Raw genomic sequence first — 19,800 nt, 5'->3', positions numbered from 1 at the left:
CAAGCCCTGAGCATTTGGAGTGGGAGCACTGACTCCAAGACCTAGAGTACCAGAGAACTAACCCAAGGAGTGTCAAATAGTGAGAATTCACACAAAGGAAACTACTTGAATACAAGGCCTGGCATCACCCAACCACCATTAGTACTCTGTGCAGGATGCCTCACCTAAACAGCAAAAAGACAAAAATAAAAACCCAATCATCAGCAGACAGAATTACCACCTCACTCAGCTTTGCCCATCAGAGGAAAAACAAACAAACAAAAACTCAGCACAATTCTCACCCTGTACGAAGCTTACACAGACCACTGGACCAAGCTTAGGAGGGCAGAAACAAAAAGGAAGAAAGAATTCAACCTTCTTCAAGGAAAGAATTCAACTTTCCTTCAAGCCTGGGAAAAGGAGACCTCAAACACAATAAGTTAAAAATAATAATAATGAGAAGGGAGAGAAATACTATACAAAGGAAGGAACAAACTAGAAATACAGAAGTCCAAATAAATGAAGAGGAAATAAGCAAACTACATGAAAAAGAATTCAGAATAATGATAGTAAAAATGATCAAAAACTTGAAAACAGAACGGAGAAAATGGAAGAATCAATTAACAAAGACCTAGGAGAATTAAAGAATAAACATACAGAGACAAACAACACAATTACTGAAATTAAAAAAACTCTAGAAGGAATCAATAGCAGAATATCTGAAACAGAAGAACGAATCAGTGAGTTGGAAGATAAAATGGTGGAAATAACTTCTGAAGAGCAGAATAAGGTAAAAATTTTGAAGAGATTATAGTTGAAAATTTCCCCAACATGGAAAAGCAAATAGTCAATCAAGTCTAAGAGGCACAAAGAGCCCATACAGGATAAACCCAAGAAGAAACATGCCAAGACACATACTAATTAAACTAGCAAGACTAAACACAAAGAATATTAAAAGCAGTAAGGAAGAAGCAACAAGTAACATACAGGGGAAACCCCATACACTTAACAGTTGATCTTTCAGCAGAAACTCTGCAGGCCAGAAGGGAATGGCAGGATATATTTAAAGTACTGAAAGGGAAAAATCTACAATCAAGATTACTGTACCCGGCAAGGATCTCATTCAAAATTGATGGAGAAATAAAAAGCTTTTCAGACAAGCCAAAGTTAAGAGAATTCAGTACCACCAAACCAGCTTTACAACAAATGTTAAAGTGATTGACATAGTCAAGAAATACAAGAGAAGAAAAAGGATCTACAAATCAACCCCAAACAATCAAGAAAATGGCAATAGGAACATGATAATTACTTTAAATGTAAATGGATTAAATGTTCCAACAAAAAGACACAGACTGGCTGAATGGATACAAAAACAAGACCCATATATATGCTGTCTACAAGAAACCTACTTCAGACCTAAAGACACATATAGACTGAAAGTGAGAGGAAGGAAAAATATATTCCATGCAAATGGGAAGCAAAAGAAAGCTGGAGTAGCAATCCTCCTATCCAAAAAAATAGACCTTAATATAAAGAATATTACAAGAGATAAGGAAGGACATTCTTTAATGATCAAGGGATCAATACAAGAGGAAGACACAACAATTGTAAATATCTATGCACCTAACATAGGAGCACCTCAATACATAAGACAAATAGTAACAGACATAAAGGAGAAATTGACAGTAACAATAATAGTAGGAGACTTTAACACTCCACTCACACCAATGAACAGATTATCAAAACAGAAAATTAATAAGGAAACACAAGTCTTAAATGACACATTAGATGAGATGGATCTCATTGATATCTTCAGGACATTTGCATCCAAATGCAGAAGAATACACCTTCTTCTCAAGTGCACATGGAACATTCTCCAGGATAGACCACATCTTGGGTCCCAAATCAAACCTCAGTTAATTTAAGAAAATTGAAATCATAGCAAGCATCTTCTCCAATCACAGAGTTATGAGACTAGGTATCAATTATAAGAAAAAAAAGCTGTTAAGAAACACAAACACATGGAAATTAAACAACACATTTCTAAATAACCAACAGATTACTGAAGAAATCAAAAAAGAAATAAATTGCTAGAGACAAATGACAATGAAAACACAACAACTCAAAACCTGTGGGATGCAGCAAAACCAGTTCTAAGAGGGAAGTTTATAGCCATACAATCCTACCTCAACAAATAAGAAGCTCATCGAATAGACAACCTAACTTTACACCTAAAACAGCTGAAAAAGGAAGAACAAAACCCCAAAAAAACTTAGTAGAAGGAAAGAAATCATAAAGATCTGAGCAGAAATAAATGAAAAAGAAATGAAAGAAACAATAGTAAAGGTTAATAAAACCAAAAGCTAGTTCTTTGAGAAGATAAACAAAATTAGCAAACCTTTAGCCAGATTCATCCAAAAAAAAAAAAAAAAGAGAGAAGAATCAAATCAACAAAATTAGAAATAAAAAAGGAGAGGTTACAACAGACAATGCAGAAATACAAAGGATTAGAAGAGACTATTATGAACAACTATATGGCAATAAAATGGATAACCTGGAAGAAATGGACAGATTATTAGAAAAGTTCAATCTTCCAAGACTGAACCAGGAAGAAATAGAAATTATGAACAACCCAATTATAAGTACAGAAATTAAAGCTGTGATCAAATATCTCCCAAAAAACAAGAGCCCAGGACCAGATGGCTTCACAGGAAGATTCTGTCAAATATTTAGAGAAGAGCTAATGCCTATCCTTCTAAAACTCTTACAAAAAATTGCAGAGGAAAGAACACTTCCAAACTCATTCTACAAGGCTGCCATCACCCTGATACTAAAACCGGACAAAGACAACACAAAAGATGAAAACTACAGGCCAATATCACTGAAGAACATGGATGCAAAAATCCTCAACAAAATTTTAGCAAACAGAATTCAGTAACACATCACAAAGCTCATACACTGTGATCAAGTTGAGTTATTCCAAGAATGCAAGGACTCTACACCATATTAACAAATTGAAAGATAAAAATCATGTGATAATCTCAATAAATGCAGAAAAAGCCTTTGACAAAATTCAGCACCCATTTATGGTTTAAACTCTTCAAAAAATGGGCATAGAAGGAACCTACCTCAACATAGTAAAGGGCATATATGATGAACCTACAGCAAACATTATTCTCAATGTTGGGAAACTGAAAGCATTCCCCCTAAGATCAGAAACAAGACAAGGGTGTCCACTTTCACCCCTATTATTCAATAGTCCACTTTCGCCACTATTATTCAAGTCCTAGCTACCACAATCAGAGAAGAAAAAGAAATAAAAGGAATCCAGATCAGAAAAGAAGTCAAGTCTCACTGTTTGCAGATGACATGATACTGTACATAGAAACCCTTAAAGATAGTATCAGAAAATTACTAGAGCTAATCAGTGAATTTAGCAAAGTTGCAGGATACAAAATCAATACACAGAAACCACTTGTATTTCTATATACTAACAATGAAAAATCAGAAAGAGTAAATGAAGGAGTCAATCCCATTCACCATTACAACAAAAAGAATTAAATATCTAGGACTAAACTTACCTAAGGAGACAAAAGAGCTATACACAGAAAATTATAAGACACTAATGAAAGAAATCAAAGATGATATAAACAGATGGAGAGATATCCATGTTCCTGGGTAGGAAGAATCAATACTGTGAAAATGACAATACTACCAAATGCAATCTACAGGCAATGGCACCCCACTCCAGTACTCTTGCCTGGAGAATCCCATGGATGGAGGAGCCTGGTAGGCTACAGTCCATGGGGTCGCTAAGGGTTAGACATGACTGAGCGACTTCACTTTCACTTTTCACATTCATGCATTGGAGAAGGAAGTGGCAACCCACTCCAGTATTCTTGCCTGGAGAATCCCAGCGACAGAGGAGCCTGTTGGGCTGCTGTCTATGGGGTCACACAGAGTCGGACAGATTCAATGTAATCCCTATCAAATTACCAATGGTATTTTTCACAGAACTGGAACAAAAAATTTCACAATTCACATGGAAACACGAAAGACCCCAAATAGCCAAAGTAGTCTTGAGAAAGAAGAATGGAGCTGGAGGAATCAACCTTCCTGACTTCAGATTATACTACAAACTTACAGTCATCAAGACAGTACGGTACTGGCACAAAAACAGAAATATAGACCAATGGAACAAGATAGAAAGCCCAGAAATAAACCCATGCACCTATGGGTACCTTATTTTTGACAAAGGAGGTAGGAATATACAATGGGGCAAAGACCGCCTCTTCAATAAATGGTGCTGGGAAAACTGGACAGCTGCATGTAAAAGAATGAAATTAGAACACTTCCTAAAGACCTAAATGTAAGACCAGAAACTATAAAACTCTTAGGAGGAAAACATAGGCAGAATGCTGGATGACATAAATCAAAGCAAGATCCTCTATGACCCACCTCCTAGAGTAATGGAAATAAAAACAAAAGTAAATAAGTGGGACCTGATTAAACTGAAAAACTTTAGAACAGCAAAGGAAATTATAAGCAAGGTGAAAAGACAGCCCTCAGAATGGGAGAAAATAACAGCAAATGAAACAACTGACAAAGGATTAATTTCCAAAATATACAAGCAGTTCATGCCAGAAAAACAACCCAATTAAAAAGTAGGAAAAAGATCTAAACAGACATTTCTCCAAAGAAGACATACAGATGGCTAACAAACACATGAAAAGATGCTCAACATCACTCATTATTAGAGAAATGCAAATCAAAACTACAATGAAATATCACCTCACACCAGTCAGAATGGCCATCATCAAAAAGTCTACAAACAATAGATGCTGGAGAGGGTATGGAGAAGGAATGCTCTTGCACTGTTAGTGGGAATGTAGATTGATACAGCTACTGTGGAAGACGGTATGGAGATTCCTTAAAAAACTAGGAATAAACCCACCATATGACCCAGAAATTCCACTCCTAGGCATATACCTGAGGAAACCAAAATTGAAAAGGTGCATGTATCCTAATGTTCATTGCAGCACTATTTACAATAGCTAGAACATGGAAGCAACCTAGATGCCCATCAACAGATGAATGGATAAAGAATTTGTGGTACATATACACAATGGAATATTACTCAGGCCATAAAAAGGAACCCATTTGAGTCAGTTCTGATGAGGTGGATGAACCTAGAACCTATTATACAGAGTGAAGTGAGTCAGAAAGATAAATATCATATTCTAATGCACATGTACAGAATCTAGAAAAATGGTACTGAAGAATTTATTTACAGGGCAGCAGTGGAGAAACAGACATAGAGAATAGACTTATGGACATGGAGAGAGAGGAGGAGAGGGTGAGATGTATGGAAAGAGTAACATGGAAACTTACATTACCATATGTAAAATAGATAGCCAATGGGAATTTGCTGTATGGCTCAGGAAACTCAAACAGGCTCTGTATCAACCTAGAGGGGTGGGATGGGGAGGGAGATGGGAGGGAGGTTCAAAAGGGAGGGGATATATGTATACCTATGGCTGATACATGTTGAAGTTTGACAGAAAACAACAGAATTCTGTAAAGCAATTATCCTTCAATAAAAAAAGAAAAAGAAAAAAAAAATGTCTGCAGTGAAACATAACTCATAGCCCTGAGTGAAATCAATGAAGACATTTATAAGTAACTTTCACATCAGGTCTAGTCAGATTTTCCCACAAACGTAGGGAACCTTTAGTTTTTCACAGCTTTTTGCTTTTCAGAACTGGGGAGGAGGGATGTGGATCTGCACTTGGTTTGGAACAGGGATCTAGCTGCCAGGAGATGAAGTTCCATAGGGCCATCTGCCCCATGGAGGGCCTGGAATGTCACTCACCAGCCTCTCCATTCCTTCCCCAGAAGAAAGGAATTTCCTGCTGCAAATCTTTCCTGCTGCCCATTTTATGCTGAAAGTAGCTCCTCCCAGTTGGTGTAAAGGGCCATCCTAACACCAGAGCCATTTCCTCTGGTCACTTATTAGGCATGGGGTTCACTTCTGCTCCAGACTGTGGGAAAAAGGCCCTGCTTTTGGCTGCAGGTCATTTGAAGAAGAAAAAGACCATGAGAGGAGGCAGCAAGGACTAGGAAACGATGTTTTGTTTTTTTTCAAAGCACCTAGCATAGTGCTGGGAAGAAAAAGAGGATGGTGGTAGTAGTAATTTTAAAAATAAGAAAAACCACTTAAGTACTACTTACTATTGATCTGAGCACTTTCCATATCGAATCTCATGTAATTTTCACAACACTCAATGGGAGCTAGGTTCTATTTACTACTCCCGTTTTGCAGAGGGGAAAACCAAGGCACAGAGAAGTAAAGCCACTTTCTCAGCACAGAGCCAGTAAGTAGCAGAGATGAGATTCAAACTTGGGCTGATTCTAGAGTTTTTGGTCTTCATGCCTATGCTATATTCCTCTCAAATGCTCATCAGATAGTAATTGAATGTTATGTGAAATACATCAAGTTTTCCATCAGTAAGAGTCTAAAAGCATTGTTTTTTCCAGGCTGCTCTTTCTCTCTTTCTGAACTTAAGTGTGTAGACTCTAACAAAAAGCAGTAATTCTGTGGCTGGTGACTGACTGTTTCTGGCATACTGGCCTTCCTTAGATCAGAAATCGGAGAAGTCATTCTGCGAGGAGGACCACGCTGCCCTAGTGAATCAGGAGAGTGAGCAGTCAGACGATGAGCTTCTGACGCTGTCCAGCCCACATGGCAATGCCAATGGTGACAAACCTCACGCAGCCAGGAAGCCCAGCAAAAAGCAGCAGGAGCCAGCTGCCCCTGCACCCCCTGAGGATGTGGATCTTCTGGGTCTAGAAGGGTCTGCAGTGAGTAAGAACTTCTCTTCGCCGGCAGCTCCTCCCTCCAATTCCGAACTTCTGAGTGACCTGTTCGGGGGCGGAGGTGCAGCCGGTCCCGTCCAGTCTGGACAGTCAGGGGTGGACGACGTGTTTCACCCGAGTGGACCTACATCCACCCAGTCCACACCACGCCGATCTGCCACCTCCACCTCTGCATCTCCAACACTGAGAGTAGGAGAAGGTAATTGTTTCCATATTGTGGTGTACTTCTCAGTGTTGAATTATAACTTTTGGGTCAAGCAGGTGGAATCGAACTTTCCTCATAATCTAGCCTTTTCTGATCTCCCTAAAAGTCTGCAGAAGGTCTGTATCTTCATGTCAGTGGGAACCACAAGAGGAAGTAGAAATACTGTCCATTTTGGTAGGACAGTCTAAGAAAGAATATTTGAGTTTATCACCCTTACTTTTTTTTTAAGGCTTCAATCCCTCAGCTGCTTATTTATTTCTTCTTGGAGGTGTAGATTGATGAATTGTTATTAACAATAACAGCAACTATTTGTGGGGTACTCACTATTTGCCAAACATGGAATTTAACACCAGCCATGAATTCAGTCTTTATAAAAACACAGTAAATAAGGTGCTATTGTTATCTGCATTTTCTAGTTGAGGAAACAGAGGCTTAGAGTCAAATTAGTAATGTACTTTTATATAGCGAGTCCCTGGGCCCAAAACTAGGTCATTTGACTCCTGAGCTTTCCCTCAGTTTTCCTGTAATGGCTTCTTGAAACTGTAGTTTTCTGAATACGTTTTTGCTGTGCAGAGAAGCACTTAATTAATTTAAGATATATTTAAGGGACCCCTGCCAGCAGCACAGCTGATGGAGTGGAGCAGTTGGTGCCAGATAAAGAGTTTGAGCCCCATGAGGCTCAGTCAGCTTCACTCCGCTCATTGCCACAGACTCAATCCTTCTTGTGGCTGGCCATCCACATTTTTTTGACGTTTGCAGGCAGACTCTTTAACATCTGAGCCACCAGGGAGGCCTAATTTAACATAGGTTGGTATTAAAAGTGTCCCAAGTAATAGTGAGAAGATTTTAGCATTCTGTACTGGTGGACATCAAAGTTAGGTGTCTGCTTGCAGGTATTCTATAAATCTCAGTATTCTCATTTTATAGAAGGGATAAAGTTTGGTTAGTATTAAATGAGCTAAATGACACACATCATGTAATAGAGTGCCTGATGTATAGTTGATTCATTGCTGCTATGTAAGGCTAATCTACTGCCCGGCAGACATTAGGAGAGCACTATGCCAATGAAGTTGTAGCTGAACACATATTAAATCATATCCCTCCCTGGGTTTTGAGAATGGGGTTTATTCATTAACTCGTTTGACTGTAGTTATCTATTCCTAGAATAGGTCACTCCTACTCCAGGAAGCAGTCAGCCCATTAGCTTGATGCTTACAAATTAGGAAGTGACATCTCATTATAGGGAGCTAATTCCCTTGCCCATTAATGCAAAATTAAAGTCCAGTTATATATATGCCACTCTGTCATTTTCATCACATTTATCTCACGTCTGTGAAGAATGTGACATGCCTTTGGGAAATTCCTGGAATTTGAAGTCCAAAAACTTGAACATGAGTCCAGTCTTATCATTTACTTGATATTGGGCAAGAAACTCGGCTCTCTGAACCTCAGTTTTACTGTCTATAGAATGAAAATGCTATCACTTCTGTCTGACAGCTAACAGGATCAGCTGATGTACTCTTTATGAAAGGCAACATAAACCCTAAAGAAATGATGCAATACTAAGTTACTGCATTGTTGGGCTTCCCTGATGGCTCAGTGGTTACAAATTCTCCTGCCAATGCAGGAGACATGGGTTTGATCCCTGGTCTGGGAAGATCCCACATGCCACAAAGCAACTAAGCCCGTGTGTCACAACTGTTGAGCCAGTGCTCTAGAGCCCAGGAATCGCAACTACTGAGCCCATACGCTGCAACTGTTGAAGCCCACGTGCCCTCCACAGCAAGTGCAGCCACTGTAATGAGAAGCCCAGGCACCATAACAAGAGAAAAGCCTGCACAGCAATGAAGATCCAACATACTCAAAATAAATAAATAAAATTTAAAAATACTATTATTGTGTTGTTGCTGGAAACCTCAGCTGCCACTTTGTTGTAGTTTTCTTGGTTCATTCACAAACTTTTTTGCATTTTACTACATCTGCACCTGGTTTCTAGCAAGTTGTAAGCAAGCAATGTTTTGAAAGCATTTCGTGTCATAGAACATAAGGTGTGATGAGAGCTCAGTTTTTGTCACACTCATTTTCTTTTCTTTTTAACTTTTGATGTGCCAGGACCACTAAAAACACAAAACTAAGCAAAACCTGGTCAGTGAGGTTTTCTACTGTTCACCTTAATAGCAAAGCTCCTCATGCCTGGTGTTTGTTCACTAATTCACTGAACATGATCACAGTTCATTCATTGATCATCTCTTGTGATCCAGGCCATGGTTTCACCACTTATCTATTAGTCTATAAACTTGCTTGATTTATTTCATGTTATTAAGATGTCCAAAGGCCCACAGGGCCCTTGTTTATAGAGTTTATGGATCATCCTACAGGTAAATCAGGAGTTCTCCTTTGTCCTCAAAGAAAGGGTTATTCACATGTAGTCAGAAATCCTTGGGCTTCACTGTTAACCCTGAAGGAAGTTTTAAGGATAGGATGGGCCTGTGGAGCAGCCCATGAGGCAGGTGTCATCCTGACTTTTCCAGTATTTGGCCTAGGGCCTTGTAAGAGTGACAGCTGTCCAATATTTATGGAATGAGTGAACCCATAGGACAAAGAAACACCTTTTTCCTGTTTTCTAGGTGCCACCTTTGACCCATTTGGAGCACCTTCTAAACCATCAGGTCAAGATTTGCTGGGTTCTTTTTTGAACACAGCCAGTGCTTCCAGTGACCCCTTTCTTCAGCCTACGAGGAGTCCTTCTCCTACAGTGCATGGTAAGGAAGTATTTATGCTGTGTTTAGTGGAACAGGGTTCCCTACAAGACATCAGTAGGTGTTCAGATATAAAAACATCTTGTAGGCAGGGTTTTGTTTTGGCTTTTGTTTTTGTTTTTTCTCCTTTGAATCTGCATACATTTTTTTTTTAAACTTTACAATATTGTATTAGTTTTGCCAAATATCGAAATGAATCCTCCACAGGTATACCCGCGTTCCCCATCCTGAACCCTCCTCCCTCCTCCCTCCCCTACCCTCCCTTTGGGTCGTCCCAGTGCACCAGCCCCAAGCATCCAGTACCGTGCATCGAACCTGGACTGGCGACTCGTTTCATACATGATATTATACATGTTTCAATGCTATTCTCCCAAGTCTCCCCACCCTCTCCCTCTCCCACAGAGTCCATAAGACTGATCTATACATCGGTGTCTCTTTTGCTGTCTTGTACACAGGGTTATTGTTACCATCTTTCTAAATTCCATATATATGCGTTAGTATACTGTATTGGTGTTTTTCTTTCTGGCTTACTTCACTCTGTATAATAGGTTCCAGTTTCATCCACCTCATTAGAACTGATTCAAATGTATCCTTTTTAATGGCTGAGTAATACTCCATTGTGTATATGTACCATAGCTTTCTTATCCATTCATCTGCTGATGGGCATCTAGGTTGCTTCCATGTCCTGGCTATTATAAACAGTGCTGCGATGAACATTGGGGTACACGTGTCTCTTTCCCTTCTGGTTTCCTCAGTGTGTATGCCCAGCAGTGGGATTGCTGGATCATAGGGCAGTTCTATTTCCAGTTTTTTAAAGAATCTCCACACTGTTCTCCATAGTGGCTGTACTAGTTTGCACTCCCACCAACAGTGTAAGAGAGTTCCCTTTTCTCCACACCCTCTCCAGCATTTATTGCTTGTAGACTTTTGGATAGCAGCCATTCTGACTGGCATGAAATGGTACCTCATAGTGGTTTTGATTTGCATTTCTCTGATAATGAGTGATGTTGAGCATCTTTTCATGTGTTTGTTAGCCATCTGTATGTCTTCCTTGGAGAAATGTCTATTTAGTTCTTTGGCCCATTTTTTGATTGGGTCATTTATTTTTCTGGAGTTGAGCTGTAGGAGTTGCTTGTATATTTTTGAGATTAGTTGTTTGTCCGTTGCTTCATTTGCTATTATTTTCTCCCATTCTGAAGGCTGTCTTTTCACCTTGCTAATAGTTTCCTTTGTTGTGCAGAAGCTTTTAAGTTTAATTAGGTCCCATTTGTTTATTTTTGCATTTATTTCCAATATTGGCTTTTGTTTTTGAAAAGCTACATATCTCTTAAAAATTAACAATTCATATTAACATATTAAAAGTTCTGCAGTGTTTTACAGTAAAGAAGCCTGCTTAACTTTTACTCAGCTTCCCTAAAATTTAATTTGGAAATTTTTTTTGCATTAGAGCTACATGCACAAAATGCATAGGGCACCACCAGTTGTAGGACATATCTTTATTTTATGTGCTGTCACTTTCAGTTGATTGGAAGATGCCTACTAGTTGAAATCTTTGAATTATGAAAAAGTATGTGTCTTGAGTTAATAAAATGCAATATGACAAGCATTCCACAAAATTAGTATTCCACAGAGCAGTTTAGAATACAATATCCCAATATATGAAACTAGTTCTAAGATGAAGCCACTAACCACACTCGACTGTTGAGCACTTAAAATGTGCCAGTCTGATTTGAAACATACTAAGTGTAAAGTGCATACCAGAATTCAAAACTTAGTACAAAAAAGCAATGTAACATGTCATTAATATATTTATATTAGTCATTTAATATAATATTTTGAATATATTAGGTTAAATAAAATGTTATATTAATATTAATTTTGCCAGTGTCTTTTTACCTTTTTAAATGTGACTACTAGAAAAATTTTAAATTATACAAGGCCCACATTATATTTCTAAGTTAGAGACAAACTTTGTGGAAAGAATCATAATCACATTTGTTTGTAAGAGCAAAAAGGTATCACTTAGGTAGCACTGATTAAAACTGAAGGTCTTCAGTGAAGGATATATGGCTTTGAGCTGGAGAAATGAAGCTCCTTCTTGATGCTGAAGGATGCTGAACCCAAGTGGCCTAGACTTAGAGGACGATGTATTTATAGTTGAAGGCCCCCTGAGCCCCTCTGGGGAACACAGTGTAGTGATCAGCTTGACTTCATGGGAGCTATGCAAATGCAAAAGGAAACTGTGCAACACTGAGTTGAGTTGTGCAACTCTGGTCAAACTGCAATGACAGAAAATGAGGAAGCAGTCCAGGAACAAACTTTATGGGTGATTTCCTATTGCTCTTAAATCTCAAACTGTATGAAGTGGATCCACAGGACGATATGCAAGAAATTCACCTCTGACCCTTGTGCCATGCCCACTTAAAAGAATCTCTGGATTGGAAGTTGGCTACCCCAAGAGGAAAGATGCAGGGTGATAGGTTAAAGCTGTTGTTTTTGTTCACTTATTTAAAATGTAGGTTATGTCATTGCTGTCCCTGCAGTGGCTCCCTGCTTCACTCAGCATGGAAGCCAAAGTCATTGGGATGGCCTTGGTCGGCCCTCTGTGCTCGAATACCCAGGGCTGTGACCTCCTTCCCTACTTGCTCCCTCTGCTCGTTCCATTCCAGTCACATGGCTCTCCACTGTTGCACTGGCCGTCCTCTCTTCCCCAGACCATGGCATGGCTAATTCCTTCTCCTCTTTTATCTTTGCTCAGCAATCAGCTTCTCAGTGGGGTCTCCTCTGACTGCTCTATTTCACATGGAAACTTCTCCTCCTGTCTATCTTTCCCCACTAGAACATGAGTTCAGAGGCAGAGACTTTTGTTAGTTTTGTTTACAAATGCTTTCCTAGTGCCTACAAGATCTATATGATGTGTTGTATTATCTACCTGTCTTTCCATATAAAATGAATTATATTTTTTCCTATATAAATCTCTTTGATGCATACTGATAATATTAATAAGGTTATCTATTGTCCTGACTTTAATACTTTGAATTTACTGTTTTCATGTGAGTACCACCTTTTATGTCCCGTGGGTATGGATGTTCGTACTTGAGCATGGCAGTACGGACTTGGTTCTACCTTGTGAGTTGGCTAGATGTTTATCCCTCCGTTTCAGCCAGTTAGAACTCTTTTCTTTCGTGGCTGTGCTGCTGATTTTGATCTGTGTGATGCTAGTGTGTGAAAGAATGTTCCACTGTCCTTGCTGAGAAGGGAATTATTCCATTGTTAGTGGGTCAGTTGCATCCTCTTCATATATAGATGAGACTCAGGCATCAGTTTGGGAAGTCAGATTGCCCACCTCTAGTTTCTACAAGGCACTATCCATCACTTGTGAAAATCAAGAAATGTTACCTTCAAGTTCTATGAATATTTACTGAACATTTTCTCTGAAGAGAATAATTATTTAGGGCTTAATCTGAGAAGAAAAACTGAACAAGTAACCATAATAAAAAGCTAAGTAGAAGTTTAAAATACTGGGTATTATCTTTTCATTTGTTTATTCCTTTCTCTCCAGCAGATTTTAAATTTCTGGAGGATAGGCACTTGTCCTTTAGCTCTCTGTTCCCTGATGGTGCCTTGTGTGTGGTAGGTTTGTGGGTTTGATTAGTAATACAGTTGAAGTACTAATTCCTAGTTCTGCATCCTAGTTGGGTGTAAGACTAAGGTCAGAGTTTAAAGGAAGTCAAACAGAAAAAGTTAGCAAAATTATCTAGTTTCCACCTCAGTTTTCATGGATTACTGTGGAAAAAGAGAAGAGAAAACTGAAAGAAAAGAACTGTTATTTCTGATAATGGAATATTCTATTTAATTCAGTGATGGGAAGGTACAGTGTCTTGGTTCGTACTAAGGAAATAAAACAGGTAAATATAAGGCTTGATAAGGATGGCTTGGTGCCTTGATGAACCTTTTGGTGGTGATATGTGTACTGTGTCTTAAATCCTACTTGCAGTGTTATTTTAGTATTTGCTTTGTATTCTTTGATTTAATGAACAGAACCTAGAAGAGTCTTAGAAAGAAGTTCTTTCTTATGGCATCCAGTTTCTTATTTGCATTCTACAGATGCAGAAAAAGTTTACTCTACCAATGTGTACTCTAATAGACCTGATTATATTTAACTGAACATTTCTTTTAAATTCTCCACTTGAAACTTTGAGAAGGGTCAGTCAGTTCAGTCGCTCAGTTGTGTATGACTCTTTCTTACCCCATGGACTGCAGCATGCCAGGCTTCCCTGTCTTTCACTAACTCCTGGAGCTTGCTCAAATACATGTCCATTGAGTCGGTGATGCCATCCAACCATCTCATCCTTTGTTGTTGCCTTCTCTGCCTGCCTTCAACCTTTCCCAGCATCAGGGTCTTTTCCAATAAGTCAGATTTTTGCATCAGGTGGCCAAAGTTTTGGAGTTTCAGCTTCAGCATTAGTCCTTCCAATGAATATTCAGGACTGATTTCCTTTAGTATGGACTGGTTGGGTCTCCTTGCAGTCCAAGGGATTCTCAAGAGTCTTCTCCAACACCACAGTTCAAAAGCATCAATTCTTTGCACTCAGCTTTCTTTACAGTCCAACTCTCACATCCATACATGACCACTGGAAAAATCATAGCTTTGACTAGATGGACCTTTGTTGGTGAGGTAATGTCTCTCCTTTTTAATATGCTGTCTAGGTTGGTCATATCTTTTTCTCCAAGGAGTAAGAATCTTTTAATTTCATGGCTGCGGTCACTATCTGCAGTGATTTTGGAGCCCAAGAAGGTAAAGTCTGTCACTGATTCCACTGTTTCCCCATCTATTTGCCATGAAGTGATGAGACCAGATGCTATGATTTTAGTTTTTTGAATGTTGAGTTTTGAGCCAGCTTTTTCACTCTCCTCTTTCAGTTTATCGCATTCTGCCATAAGAGTGGTGTCATCTGCATATCTGAGGTTATTGATATTTTTCCTGGCAATCTTGATTCTAGCTTGTGCTTCGTCCAGCCCAGCATTTCTCATGATGTGCTCTGCATATAAGTTAAAGAAGCAGGGTGAAAACATACAGCCTTGATGTACTCTTTTCCCAATTTTGAACCAGTCTGTCTGTCGTTCCATGTCCAGTTCTAACTGTTGCTTCTTGACCTTCATGCAGATTTCTCAGGAGACAGGTAAGGTGATCTGGTATTCCCATCTGTTTGAGAATTTTCCACAGTTTTTTTGTGAGCCACACAGTCAAAGATTTTGGCGTAGTCAATAAAGCAGAAGTAGATGTTTTTCTGGAACTCTCTTGCTTTTTCGATGATCTAATGGATGTGGGCAGTTTTATCTCTGGTTCCTCTGCCTAAATGCAGCTTGAACATCTGGAAATTCACAGTTCACATACTGTTGAAACCTGGCTTGGAGAATTTTGAGCATAACTTTGCTAGCGTGTGAGATGAGTGCAATTGTGCAATAGTTTGAAAATTCTTTGACATTGCCTTTCTTTGGGATTGGAATGAAAACTGACCTTTTCCAGTCCTGTGGCCACTGCTGAATTTTCCAAACTTGCTGGCATATTGAGTGCAGTACTTTCACAGCATCATCTTTTAGGATTTGAAATAGCTCAACTGGAATTTTATCACCTCCACTAGCTTTGTTCATAGAGATATTTCCTAAGGCCCACCTGACTTCACATTCCAGGATGTCTGGCTCTAGGTGGGTGATCACACCATCATGGTTATCTGGGTCATGAAGATCTTTTTTGTATAGTTCTTCTGTGTATTCTTGTCATCTCTTCTTAGTATCTTCTGCTTCTGTTAGGTCCATACCATTTTCTGTCCTTTATTGAGCCCATCTTTGCATGAAATGTCCCCTTGGTATCTCTAATTTTCTTGAAGAGACTCTAGTCTTTCCCATTATATTGTTCCCCTCTATTTCTTTGCGTTGATCACTGGATGGCTTTCTTATCTCTCCTTGCTGTTCTTTGGAACTCTGCATTCAAATGGGTATATCTTTCTTTTTCTCCTTTGCCTTTCACTTCTCTTCTTTTCTCAGCTAGCTGTTTGTAATGCCTTCTAAGACAACCATTTTGCCTTTTTGCATTTCTTTTTCTTGGGAATAGTCTAGATCACTGCCTCCTGTACAGTGTCATGAACCTCCGTCCATAGTTCTTCTAGCACTCTATCAGATGTAATCCCTTGACCTCCCTTGAGAGTGGTCAGAATGATCTATTTTGAAGCTGTAGTGAGTTTGTTGTTTTAGTGACAGTAGATACATCCCTGACAGCAGCATGGTGGGTGGATGGTATCTAGTCAGTTCCTAGTAAGTGTTCTGATTGACTCATATTCTCTGTTAATGTCCCAGCAGAGGAGACAAAAACAAAAAAAATTTAATTTTTATTCATTTTTTAATGCAAAATACATTTCCTATTGGGGTACAACAATGTTGCGATAATTTCAGGTGAACAGTGAAGGGACTCAGCCACACATATACATGGATCCATTCTCCCCCAAATGATAAAACAACATTTTTGTTCTAAGTTGCTCATGTAGTTTATGCCAGCTTAAGGCAAATTGAGTTTGAGTTTCATTTCACCTTTTTTCTATTGCCTACTGACTTTGTGTTAAGGGTAGAGGTGGGACCCATGCAGATGGATAAGATAATTCTTGCTTTCACAGCGTACTCGAGACAGATATATGCACAGTTACAATTCAGAGTGTACCTTTGGAGGTAAAATAAAGGCGAACAAGGAAGTAACAGAGACAAACAGTATATGGCTTCCACCAGTGCTCATATAAGTAAGTACAGATGAAGGCAGAAAATACCAATGTTGCAGAATGTGGAGAGAGCTCAGAGGGAGAGTAGAATCACGTGAGACATGGGCATATCATGAGAGGGAGAGCATTTTCTTTTGTGAACTCAGAAAAGTGGATTCTGAGCTATTTTGTCCTGATTCTTTTTCTTCTCCTCGTTTGCAGCTTCTAGTACCCCTGCTGTGAATATTCAGCCAGATGTTTCAGGAGCCTGGGACTGGCATACCAAACCAGGTAAAGATCAGCAGATGAATTTTGTGCCACATAATTGGTCACTGGAGCATAATCCTTCACCCAAGGTGAAGTGAGTACTTGCAGAGTGCTAGCCCCATTTATGGAAGTTCCTAAAGGTTCCCAATCTGAGAAAGCTTTTCACATTGCCCTTGATGACATGGTAGTGCTGCATGTCTTATGATAATTTCTCTAAGTCTCAATTTGCTAAATGTTTGCCGTGACAATAGAGTTAGACAGATCTGGGTATACATCTAACTCAACCATTTAGAAGCTCTTGAATTTTTTTTTACCAGTCTGAACTTCAGTTTTCTTATCTGTAAAATGGAATTCACAATTCTTATCGCACACAGTTTAAGTGAAATTACTTACATGAAATTTTCTGGCGTAGAGTAGGTGTTGCATAATCTGAATGGTTTTCTCTCTTACAGAGAACTTGTTTTAGATCTGAATTTGTCTATAGTAAATAAATTCTCTTTCTTATGGCTAGTATTGTATTTTTTGAGAGCCATCTTGTGTGATTATCTTTCTGACACTGTGCAAGTTACACACACACACACACACACACACACACACACACTATGTCTGTCACAGCACCTTTCTAAAGCAGTTGCTGTTTCCTTATGTAACCAATGAGAAAATATCGACACTCAGAAAAGTTAAGCAACGTGTCAAAGGTCACTCAGCTAGGAAGTGGCAGAACCAGAATTCAACTCTGACTCCTCTCATAGGAAATCCCATAGGAAAGAATGGAGTCAGGTGACATGAGGTAAGCACCAGATGTAATGGTTTAGAGGAGTGGCTGCTACTGCTAAGTCACTTCAGTCATGTCCGACTCTGTGCGACCCATAGACGGCAGCCCACCAGGCTCCCCCATCCCTGGGATTCTCCTGGCAAGAACACTGGAGTGGGTTGCCATTTCCTTCTCCAATGCATGAAAGTGAAAAGTGAAAGTGAAGTCGCTCAGTTGTGTCCGACTGTTAGCGACCCCATGGACTGCAGCCTACCAGTCTCCTCCGTCCATGGGGTTTTCCAGGCAAGAGTACTGGAGTGGGGTGCCATTGCTTGGTAATGACTTATACCTTTTCTGTTCCCTGTCCTTGCTCCAGGTCACTACTCCCTTAAATTAGGGAAATGGGGTCTAGCTACTTCTAACATATTTGCAAACCTTGTCCTAATTTGCCCTTAGAGATGAGGTGAGCAGTAGCTCTAGATTTCTGAACTTCAGAATTCAGCCTCAGACAACTAATTCATTTGCAATGACCTTCTTATTTTTTTCAGGAGGTTTTGGAATGGGAAGCAAATCAGCTGCCACCAGCCCAACAGGCTCCTCGCATGGTACTCCCACCCATCAAAACAAACCCCAGACTCTGGACCCTTTTGCTGACCTTGGGACATTAGGTATACACATAACAAATGAAGATACATACTTATTTTTGGCTACAAAGCCTCAAATCTAAATCTTTGGGGTTAAAAATAAGCTGTAGTGTTTACCTGGGGTCTAAAATAATCTGTATTTTTAAGCTATATTCTAAAACCTAAAGCTGTCTTTTTAGAAAAGGAAACAGGCTTCAAATACTGGGTTGGAGCTAACCCCTATTAATGCATTTCTCCAATCCCTGAGTTTGGAGTAGTAGTGTAAATAAAGTTAGAACTTCTGGGAGCATCTGAAAATAGAGTTTGCACCGAAAGTAGTGACTATGTAGGGAAACAGTGAGAGACAAGGGTGGTCAAATAGAGCTGTGCCACGAGGGGCCCGCTGTGTGCAGGTCTTATTCTGAAGTTGCCAGTGAGGTCCTCACACTGTGCCTCTCTTCTCTCCATGGGCCACAGTCCTCTCTGGTCGGTTTGTAATCTTCCATACAGAAAATAGACCCTCTGGAGAGTATTTCTAAAGAGTTTTTTCATCAGATGTTAATTATTATTATTATTATAGGATAAGTGTTTTATCCAACCAGTCCATTCTGAAGGAGATCAGCCCTGGGATTTCTTTGGAAGGAATGATGCTAAAGCTGAAACTCCAGTACTTTGGCCACCTCATGCGAAGAGTTGACTCACTGGAAAAGACTCTGATGCTGGGAGGGATTGGGGGCAGGAGGAAAAGGGGATGACAGAGGATGAGATGGCTGGATGGCATCACTGACTCGATGGACGTGGGTTTGAGTGAACTCAGGGAGTTGATGATGGACAGGGAGGCCTGGCGTGCTGCGATTCATGGGGTCGCAAAGAGTCGGACACGACTGCAATAATCAAAGTCCACGGAAGCTGGTGTTTCCAAAACTACTCGCTCATAAAACACTTAATTGAAGTTCATTGAACCCAGTGTTTCCAAAATTACTTGCTCATAAAACACTTCAGTTCAGTTCAGTTCAGTCACTCAGTCGTGTCCAACTGTTTGTGACCCCATGAATCGCAGCACGCCAGGCCTCCCTGCATCGGTGCTCGTGGTGATGCTCCCTAGAGAGGGGTACAGTGTGCAGGGTTCTGTTTTACCAAGAAATCTCTCTTCAAGGCGTAGTTGATTGGACTAGTGTGTTTTGAAACTTTTTCCCTCCTCCTTTTCTATCCTCTCCCGTGAAGTGCAGAGTTGTTAAATAAGGATGAGGTAGCTCTGACACAAAGGTTTAAATAAGCCAACTTGATATTTTAGTTTCCCCAAAAGGCCTCCGGAAGCATTTAGAGCTGAATTATCTGCAGGGAATGAGAACATGCTACCGTTTTATTTTTCTTAGTAGTTATGTTAGAATCTTGACCTTTCCTTTTATATAATTTAGATCTTCTTTCCTTTTAAGAATTTCTCAAATTATTTTCCCTTTTTTTGTATCTTAAAGTTCAAATTTTAGAATAATAACATTCTATAAAACAGGTAAAGTTTTATTTCAAGTAAAATCTTTTCAGTGTTCATTTTTTATGCATTTATTCATCCCACAATTAATTATTAAGT

At 39.5% G+C, this 19,800-nt stretch overlaps 1 protein-coding gene across 1 annotated transcript in view; it reads left to right on the top strand.

The window, feature by feature from the left end:
- Positions 1-19,800, top strand: part of DNAJC6 (DnaJ heat shock protein family (Hsp40) member C6) — a 179,792-nt gene that overhangs the window by 145,424 nt on the left and 14,568 nt on the right. The window contains exons 12-15 of the mRNA XM_070364604.1: positions 6,620-7,054; positions 9,688-9,822; positions 16,791-16,859; positions 18,138-18,257. Coding sequence (XP_070220705.1) covers positions 6,620-7,054; positions 9,688-9,822; positions 16,791-16,859; positions 18,138-18,257 — 759 coding nt within the window. The remainder of the gene's footprint in view (positions 1-6,619; positions 7,055-9,687; positions 9,823-16,790; positions 16,860-18,137; positions 18,258-19,800) is intronic.

Source organism: Bos mutus, chromosome 3 (genome assembly GCF_027580195.1).
Source record: "Bos mutus isolate GX-2022 chromosome 3, NWIPB_WYAK_1.1, whole genome shotgun sequence".
Taxonomy (NCBI): domain Eukaryota; kingdom Metazoa; phylum Chordata; class Mammalia; order Artiodactyla; family Bovidae; genus Bos; species Bos mutus.
Note: the sequence above shows the minus strand (reverse complement) of the source record. Positions and strands in the feature narration are given on the sequence as shown.